Source organism: Myotis davidii, unplaced genomic scaffold, assembly GCF_000327345.1.
Source record: "Myotis davidii unplaced genomic scaffold, ASM32734v1 scaffold1120, whole genome shotgun sequence".
NCBI lineage: Eukaryota > Metazoa > Chordata > Mammalia > Chiroptera > Vespertilionidae > Myotis > Myotis davidii.
In genome coordinates, this window is record NW_006292588.1 from 811261 (window position 1) to 821495 (window position 10235).

Below are 10235 nucleotides of genomic sequence, written 5' to 3' on the forward strand. Positions count from 1 at the left end.
CCCCCCCCCCCCCCCCGCCCGAGTTTTCAAGAATTCTGAAAGTGAATGCCTTGTAGTAAGGCCTGCTGTCCCAGGCACCCCAGAAATCCCACTCCTTAACATCTGAGCCAGATCTCTGTTACACCTCAGGGGTGGGAAACAACATAGCACAGTTATTATAGAACAAAGGTGTTAGATACACTTAAGTGTGAACTCTGATTCTGCCACTAACTGTGTGATCCTGGGACTTACAGCCTCTAGATCACCTTCTCCTTGCTCATCTGTAAACGCTGCAGCAAGGGGTGATTGCCGGGGTCCAACCCCAGCAGGTCCAGGGGTCCCCAAAGGTGTGGACAGAGTCGGCGAAGAAGGAATGATACGGAGACAGCATTCAGTTGATCAGCAGCCTAGCCAGGATCTCTAGCCAAGTTCTGGTCAGGATCTCCAGCCAGGTTCTGTGTCCATGTTCTCTTGCTAGGTTCTCCAGCCAGGTTCTGTCACCAGGTTCTATCCAGGTTCTGTAGCCAGGTTCTGTCTCTAGGTTCTTCAGCCAGGTTCTCGCGCCAGATGCTGGGGTCCAACCCCAGCAGGTCCAGGGGTTCCCCATAGGTGTGGACGGAGTCGGCGAAGAAGGAATGACATGGAGGCAGCTTTCAGTTCATCAGCATAGTTGGGTCCCTAACTTCAGGGCAAAATCCCTACCTGGGGAAACAACCTTTCTTGGAGAGGTGACCTTGGTTAAAACACATAGCGCTAAGGGGAGCAAACATATTAAGAACAGTATGCTATATACACCAGGTCCCTTGAAACATATGCTGTGCAGATGTTTCTTTCCTGCAGCAACTGTGTCAAGCAGCAAGGATGGACCGGCTTCCGGCAGATGATGTTATAAGTGAGAAGCATTTGCCCCAGTGTAAGCACTCAAGCATGAACCATTCAGAACATCTAATGTAGATGTGATAGGGTGAACTATGGCTCCTAAGATTCCTGTGTTGAAGCCCTAACCCCCAGTATCTCAGAATGTCGCTGTATTTGGAGACAGGACCTTTAAACAAGTTAAAATGCAGCCATTAGGTCAGCTGTAATCCAAACTGTATCCGTATGAGACAAGAAAAGTGGACACACAGAGAGACACCAGGGACAGGCACGCTCAGAGGGAACACCATGTGAGGACACAGCAAGAAGACGGCCATTGCAAGCCAAGGAGAGATGCCTCAGAGAAACCTGCCCTGCCTACACTGATTTTGGACTTCCAGCCTTTCAAACTGTGAGAAAATGTCTGTTTAAGTGCCTGCCCGCCCCCGTCCCAGCCCCCAATCCCATCTGTGGTATTGTGCATGGCAGCCCCAGCACTGTTAAACATCACACACTGATGAAATATGCCCCGAGGGGCAATGGCAAATTACATTTGCCCTATCTTTCACTGGGAAACTCACTGATCAGTGCCTCTCTATTCAGAAGTCCCTGTGCCTCCGCCTCCAGCGGAGGCTTCAGGCTGCACTGCAGTTATGAAACACCCCAATCATAAAGATGCTTTGGATCAGACAGACCATAGCAAGGGGAGGTTTCTTTGACTATAAGCTTCTAGGAGGAAGTACCAAAAAAGAGGATATCCCTTTACCTGATGAAAGAGGCATGACGGGGCAAGAGGAAGCAACTGCCCAAGCAGGAGTGAATGACGGTGAGTGTGAGCTGAGGAAGCCTGAGGAACCCGCAGAGGCTCAACGCTGACCCATGCTGGTCTGGCACTTGATCTACATGGACTGTTCCTAGGCCACATTTTATGCTTTTGCCTTTAAAAAATAAAAAAAATAAATCAACCTGCACAAACTTGCTATTCAATGAAGCAAGAGGCCTTTACGTGATGTAAAGAAATCAATTCTAGCTTTTGCTTTATAATAATGCATCTCAGATATCTAGATAGAATTCTTTAAGCCAGGCTCTTGTAAATTTATGAAAGGAGGATCTAGGATCTGGTTTGAAATTATTATCCATCAGCTCTATCACTTTTTATCACAATTAAAAGCTGGCTATTATGGCAAAGCAATGGGTGTTATGGTTTCTTATAAAAATCTAACTACTTCTAATTCATTACCTAGCTTACAGTTTTCTTAACTTAGCAAATATTAATTAATCACTGGGTAATTTAAAGATTCAACAGGGAAGAAGCTCCCAAAGACTCAGCTTACATTGTGCCCATTACAAAAATAAATACATTCAATAAATAGCTATAGATACATACAGTATCTTAATTATTAGCTGAAAAACTGCCAACAGTTTTAATGCCTGTCATTCTCAACAGACAGGAACACACTACAACTACAATCCTGTTAAAGACCCAGCTGTCCAGCCACCTCCCACTCTGTCCCTGGCTCCTGACCCCATCACACTGACATACCCATTTAATGTCTCCCAGGAAATCTCAGTCAGATGAGGAAGGAGGCACTGGGTGCCCAGACATTATGAACCAACGAGACAAGAGGTGAAGACCACTGGAGAAGTACCATGACTGAGAATTCAAAACACTAAAGAGACACTGTTTTGCATATTTTATATAATCATAGATAAAAGCTTAAAATATTAATAGTTAATATTAAGATTAATATGTGCCATGAGATAGACTGAATGTTTGGGTTTCCGTCTAAAAGTGATATACTGAAACCTAACCCCTATTTTGTGATGCTATTAGGAGAGGGGAACCTTTGAGAGATGATGAGGTCATGAGGGCCAAACATTCATGAATTAGGTATTAGTGCCCTTTATAAAGAGACTCCAAAGAGATCCCTTGTCCTTTTTAACATGTGAGGACACAGTGAGATGGCCATCTATGTAACAGGAAGTGGGTCCACACCAGACAGGGAATCTGCCCATTCCTTGATCTTATAGACTTCCAGTCTACAGAACCATGAGAAATTCTGTCACTTATAAGCCACCCAGCCTCTGGTACTGTTATAGCAGCCCGAATGAATGGACCAAGACATACATGCTAGATAGTATTCAAGGCATTTCACAGATAATGACTCAGTAATTCTATGAAGTAGCTACTCTTACTATTTCCATTTTACAGATGCAAAATCTGAGGCACAGAGAGGTTAAGTGACTTGCCCAAGGTTAGGCTGCTAGTAACATAAAGCTGCTCACAAAAAAGAAGCCATGTCTAACTGGACCCGAAATGCCCGATGATTGAAAAATTGTAAAAGGTCATTCATTATTACTTCAGTTACATCAAAGGGGGTGACAATTTCTTCTTTATTTTATGTCCTACCTGGATGAAGCATTTTGTTTCTACTCTGTCCTAAAGTAAAAAATTGAACACTGAACAGTTCTATGTTGTTCCTAATGGTTGTAAACTGTTCCCTCTGGACAGTCGGGGAGAAGTCAGTGGCAGGGACACAGAGGCAACATTCCCTCAGCTGTGCTATGCTGTCCACCCTAGCTCAACTGAACTCTTAATTAATGCAATAGCATCCTTCTTCAATCAACTTTCCCCAAGCACAATGCCAAGTACAGAGGTAGCAGAAGCAAGCACACCTGGCCCAAAAGAGCCACTTAACCCAGGCAGGATGGGATGGTGGGGAAACATCTCAATGGAGTTACGTAGATAGATAAATCATTCTTTCTTTTATAAGCATTAAGTGACAAGGGAGGGATTAGTGAGCTGGGGAGAGAAAAGGGCTGCCCAGGCCAAGATATTGCAGGATGGAGAGGGTCAATGGGAAAAAGAGAGGGGACATCTGCAATACTTTCAAGAATAAAAATAAACTTTAAAAAACACACACACAAAAAAGAAACACAAAGGTGGGCATATACAGGCAACTTAAAGGAGTCAAAATATAAAAGGTCTTATAAAGATTACAGCTAACAGGACATGGTCTTCCCAGCTCTTTAACCTTCCCCTTGAAGACAACCTACAGGCATACTCAGAGATATTGTGGGTTCAGTTCCAGACTACCTCCATAAAGTCAGTATTGCAATAAAGCAAGTCATAATCTCTTTGTGCTGGAGGGTCTTTGACTTCAATTTGTAAAAATCAGCAACATCTGTGAAGTACAATAAAACAAGGTATGTCTATAACTGACATACCTAACAGAAGTGACTACTTCCAGGTTTAACACAGCTTTTGAAACCGAAGAACCTACGAGTACTTTTGTGGATTATTTTATATGCTCCTTTAGAAAGACCTTCGAGGCAGGTTATTTTCTAAGATTGATCTGAAAGATATTTCAGCCTAACCTGAAAAAAAACTGATAAAGGCCTAAACACCCAGAGGGTAATAAACTTGAAGAGATTAAAACGTCACAAAAGACTTAAGTAAAAGAAATGGGGGAAATCTTGCAGGCTCCTGATGGGATTCTTAGCTCCCGGAAGCTGATTACAGGACCCTTCAAAAGCAACTTTATCATCCAGTGAAGACAGCTGCTGTGTGGGAGAGTTTCTGCAGTTAAATTTTCTTTAATAAAAAGAACAAAATCGGTGTCATTACACTTGGAAGCTTTAAGGAGAACATGTGTGCAGATTACACATCCTATAGGAAAACAATGAAGAGAAAGAAAAAATGAGGGGTGATTAAAAAAATAACAGCAATCTAAATCTATAACAACCCTAGGCAAAAGTACCATACCCTCCAGATCCTAATAAGCCACGTAAAAACATCTACACAGGCCCTAACCGGTTTGGCTCAGTGGATAGAGTTGTCAGCCTGTGGACTGAAGGGTCCGATGTTTGACTCCGGTCAAGGGCACATGCCTGGGTTGTGGGCTCAATCCCCAGTGGGGGGTGTGCAGGAGGCAGCCAATCGATGATTCTCTCTCATCATTGATGTTTCTTTCTCTCCGTCTCCCTTCCTCTCTGAAATCAATCAATATATATATATAGAGAGATAGATTGTATATATATAATGGTATATGTATGTATGGTATATGTATGTGTGTGTGTATATATACATATATATATATAATCCCCATAGGACACAAATCCCTCACTCTGTCTAATTAACCATGCTATTCTTGGTTCAGGCCGATATGGTGGAACTGGTGATAGCTGAGGCTTACCAAGTTCCATCTGGAACTTCCCATTAATAGTTAACATTTCACGTGTAGGCACAGTGCTCAGCAGCTGACATACATCAGTGCCTTTAGCACTAAACCAATCCAACCAAATGGGTACTTACATATCCATTTGACAATGAGGAAACTGAGGCTCAGAAAGGTTAAGCAGCTTCTCTGAAGTTTCACAGCAGTAAGTAGAAGATGGAGAATCTGAAGCCACACTATTCCACTCCAAGGCCCCACTTATAAGTACCGCACTCTCCTGCCTGGCAAAGCAGGATTTGGCCATTTCCAGAATCTGACAGGAAACTCTAGAACCTGTCTGCTGGCTGTCTCTGGCCTAGGAAGTTTTCTCCATCAGAAAGCTTCTGGTATCTAAGCTCCTGAAAACATTTTTTAAGGCCAGGTACTGTCTCAGAGGCAGTGCTGTGCTTCTTAGACACAACTCTCCCAGCAGACAGACAGGTGGACATCTCATATGAGAATAAGCACAAATCTCCATTCTTATCTTTTGGGAGATAAGAATGAACATACTTCCTGGGGAGTTCAGTGGAAGAGAATGGTTATTGTGTCCCATAATTTCCCTTTAATGCCCTTACATTTTTTTCAGTTTCTCCAAAGAGGCTTATCTTAGCACTAAACCAATAAAACTATTCATAAAACTACATGATAACAGCTAAAAATGTTATAAGGAAAGGCTGTGGCTTCTCATGCTGCAATAAATGTAATCTTGTCAAATATTTTAATATGTAAAATATGATGTGCACTACTGATACATGAATTCCAGTGAGGAATAATAGGCTTTGGAAAGCATTCAGAACCTCCCAGCTCCAGAAGTCAGGGAGCTATTGCAGAAAGCAGCCACTCCTTGGGTCTACACACACCACAGAGGCCAAACTCACTTCCCCTGAACTCCCCAGGAAGTACATTCTTCCTTTAGTATGCTCTCTAGGAAAAATTAAGGATGATCTTACTTTCCACCACCTCATATTACAACGGAAACATCTTTTTCAGGAAGCAAGTGGCTCTTTTTTCTTCAATAAAAGTCAAGGCCTCAAAGAGATAATGCAACTGAACCAAAATAGCTACACCACTCTCCCTACTTATAAATATTACAGGGAAAAAAAATTCTCTTGAAAACTGAGAAGCACAATGTTTTTCTGCTGAAAGCAATCTCTTTCTTCAAGCCCATGAGAAAATGAGTGCCAAGGAGCAGAAAGCCATGGGGCCAAGAGTACAGCAGAGCCAGGCCTCCTGCTGGCAGCTCTTCACCTCCTCCCTCCACTGCAGCGGTGTCCCGGTGATAACCAGGACCAGGCAGGAGCAGGTCGGGGATACACCCAGATCCACAAGTGCCAATCAGTACCAGAGACATCTGCTCTGTTGCTGCCCCAGGGAAGCCATCACCACTGAGAGAGGCCAACACATAGCAGAAGGCTGAGATGCTAATTAGTACAAAAGCTAAGCCTAATGGCAGATATCTTCCTAAGAGCTTACGAATTTTCATCAACTTTTCAGAGATGTATCAATGGCACCATCCCCCATGTCTGTCCCAGGCACAAACCACGGAGTCACAGTAAATCTGACTCTGCTCTCTCCACGCCTAACAAGCAATCCATTATATTTTCGGGTCTTCTGGACCTCTCCCCTTCGTTCCATTATCACAAACTAGTGTGAATCTCATAAACTCACAGACCTAATCCAGCCTTCTTTCTTTCATCCATCAACCATTATGAGCACCTACTGTGTTCCAGGCAATATTATAAAGAAGGCAAATATGAATTTTGCCCAGCTTTAAGCCCCTGCAGGCTCCCTGCGGGGAAGAGAAACAGCTAGGTTAAAAACAGGTTACAATCCTGTGTAACGAGGGTCATGAAACAAGGTATGTCTAGCTTCATAGGAGAGAGGGTTAACTAACTATGTCAGCTTGGGACAGACAGAGGCTTTACCTAGGCTGGGACGTCTGAGCTGACTCTTGATAAACAGTAAAAAATATTTTGGGCGAAGAAGAGTGAAGAGGGAGGAAACAATACTTGTAAAGGTATACAAACCTGAAAGGGTGTGCCCTGGCTCAGGAAGGGCAATGAGGTAGAATGGCTGGGACACCAAATGCACGGAGGGGACGGGACCTAAGGTGGGTTGTGGTCAGACTCGGGAAGGCCCTGCATGTCACGCCAAGGAAACTGGAGCACTGCTGTTGGTAATGAGCAACCAAAGGTGTTTAAGAGAGAAGGTCCAAACTGAAGCCACATTCAGTCTGAAGAGTATTTTATTTCACCTTTATCAAGTATTTTTCAAATACTGAAATGAATCGCCAACTTCTGAAAATTGGTAAGTTTCACCCGAATACTTGTTTTCTTAAAAAACAAAACAAACAAAAACACTCTGGCAACACTGAGCAAACTTCTCCAGGTGGTAGCAACTGTTTGGATCTGAGTAGTAGGTGGGATACCATTAAGGCGGTCATGACGACCCCCCAGACCTTTGAGTTTGTATTCCCTGGTTTAAAGGACAGAGTAACACAGAGAGACCTGTGTTACTGAAAAAATAGCACTAAGAGCAATAGAGACTAGACCACAGGGTCCGTAAACCTGGAGGCAAGTGAGAGGGTTAGGAAGACATCACCGTAGCACAAGCTGGAAACAACAAAAGTCTAAACGAAAGAGAACAGACCCACAAAATGGTAATGAGTCGAGAAATGTTTAACATACTCCAGGCACAAGAACACTTGCCATGTAACATTTGTGCGGCATTTGTTCAAGGGCCAAAGCCTATATTAGGAGGAAAGAAGAATAATTTTTTAAAAAAGATTTTCAATTAAAAACTAAAGTGGCTATTAAGTAAACCGTGTGGGCAATCCACCCAAACGCCATCAATCCGCACAGACAACTGCTGAGACGCAGCAGCAGCTATCTGTGTGATCCTTGCCCGGGCCCCCACGCGCGTTTTCCAGGCAAAAGAGAGCACATTCTGACGGCAAACTTTGTGAGCCAAGGTCTTGACAAGTGATGTTTACAAGCAGAGGGTGGCCTATAAGCCATGACAACCGCTCACACAATGGCCGGCAGTTACTTGGGAAAACTTACACGCCCTTCCAGCCCCTCCAAGGGGAGGGCGGGGCCCCGGCACTCACACAGGCCGTGGACGTCCAGCATGTTGGAGATGCCACGGTCACTCATGTCCACTTCCGGCTGGTTCTTCTCCCGGCTCTCCTCTACCAACTTTTTCAGGGACTTGGACATGATCTGCACCAAACGACAACAACAAAGCACGTGGGTGAAGGCAGGAGGGTGCGGAAACAGAAAGGAGGGAACTCTGCTTGCCACGCTCGGCTTCCCCCGCGCCCTGCAAAGTGGGCATCCAGGGGCCAGGACCGGGTGCAAGCTGGAGGATGGGGCGGGGGCGTGGAAAGGGTCCAGCACCCCTCAAACCGCGCGGAGAGCGGCGAAGCCAAGTGCACTGCAAGAGCAATAGAGACTAGACCACAGGGTCCGTAAACCTGGAGGCAAGTGAGAGGGTTAGGAAGACATCACCGTAGCACAAGCTGGAAACAACAAAAGTCTAAACGAAAGAGAACAGACCCACAAAATGGTAATGAGTCGAGAAATGTTTAACATACTCCAGGCACAAGAACACTTGCCATGTAACATTTGTGCGGCATTTGTTCAAGGGCCAAAGCCTATATTAGGAGGAAAGAAGAATAATTTTTTAACAAAGATTTTCAATTAAAAACTAAAGTGGCTATTAAGTAAACCGTGTGGGCAATCCACCCAAACGCCATCAATCCGCACAGACAACTGCTGAGACGCAGCAGCAGCTATCTGTGTGATCCTTGCCCGGGCCCCCACGCGCGTTTTCCAGGCGCAAAAGAGAACATTCTGACGGCAAACTTTGTGAGCCAAGGTCTTGACAAGTGATGTTTACAAGCAGAGGGTGGCCTATAAGCCATGACAACCGCTCACACAATGGCCGGCAGTTACTTGGAAAACTTACACGCCCTTCCAGCCCCTCCAAGGGGAGGGCGGGGCCCCGGCACTCACACAGGCCGTGGACGTCCAGCATGTTGGAGATGCCGCGGTCACTCATGTCCACTTCCGGCTGGTTCTTCTCCCGGCTCTCCTCTACCAACTTTTTCAGGGACTTGGACATGATCTGCACCAAACGACAACAACAAAGCACGTGGGTGAAGGCAGGAGGGTGCGGAAACAGAAAGGAGGGAACTCTGCTTGCCACGCTCGGCTTCCCCCGCGCCCTGCAAAGTGGGCATCCAGGGGCCAGGACCGGGTGCAAGCTGGAGGATGGGGCGGGGGCGTGGAAAGGGTCCAGCACCCCTCAAACCGCGCGGAGAGCGGCGAAGCCAAGTGCACTGCTACACACACTCACCTCGGCGGGCAGCACCTCACAGGTTGTACGTGGAAACTGCCGGCTCCCGCGCGGCGCGTTTTGCGAGGGAGATGCACCCCGCCCGCCGGAGCTGAAGCAACACCCAAACAGAGAACGCTCCCGGGCGGACGCTCTGCGCAGGCGCACTCGGCGCCGCCCCGCCCAGGCCGGAGCCGGACCCTTCCCAAATTAGGAGAAGAGTTCACTACATTTGGCCGGCGGGCGAGGCTTCCCTAAAGGAGAACGTGTGTCCCCTCCACCGACCAATCACGGCCGTGGTTCGGCCTGAAGATCCCGCCCCACCCCTCGAGGAGTCCTCCCACCTGGAATTTGGGTTTGAGATTCTGATTGGACCGGCGTTGGCGCGTGCGCGTTAGTGCTGGCGCAGGCTCAGTCAGGCAGGAGCGCCGGGGATGAAAGGGGGGAAGCTGAGCGAGCGACTGAGAGTTGGGTCCTGGGGAAGCTGGAAGGGAACCTTTCCGCAGGTCCTGCTTCTGTGGCTGCGGGTCCACTCACCGGAAGTTGCCACCGTGAGTCCCTTACCCACGAGTGTGCCCCCCGCTGTAGCAGGAGCTCGTCCAAGACGGACTGCCTGGGGGTCTGTGCCCCCAGCGCCCAGCCAAGGACATCTGTGCCACATGAAGAGGGAAATACCCAGATAAAGAAATGACTTCTCTCTTCTAATACTGCTCTCAAAATTGTTCCGTGCATTATTTTGCTTTCTATTGAATGGTGATTACATTATACCGTTTCCTTTTTTTTTTTTTTTACTAGCGTTTCTAACTGATACTTTCTTGTAACCTTCACGATATCTCTACGATCTTG

General features: G+C 46.3%; 1 protein-coding gene across 4 annotated transcripts in view; it reads right to left on the reverse strand.

Annotated features, from left to right (window-relative positions):
- RSU1 (Ras suppressor protein 1) overlaps positions 1-9634 on the reverse strand; it is a 193371-nt gene extending 183737 nt beyond the window's left edge. For 2 of the 4 annotated variants that reach the window (XM_015565497.1, XM_006766042.2), the window contains exon 1: positions 8161-8292. In XM_015565497.1, the coding sequence (XP_015420983.1) occupies positions 8161-8269 (109 nt within the window). In that variant the 5' untranslated portion in view covers positions 8270-8292. Of the gene's footprint in view, positions 1-8160; positions 8293-9067; positions 9180-9410 lie in introns of those variants that run through there. The other 2 variants (XM_015565496.1, XM_006766041.2) reach the window with 2 other exon arrangements.
- Between the last annotated feature and the right edge of the window lie 601 nt (positions 9635-10235).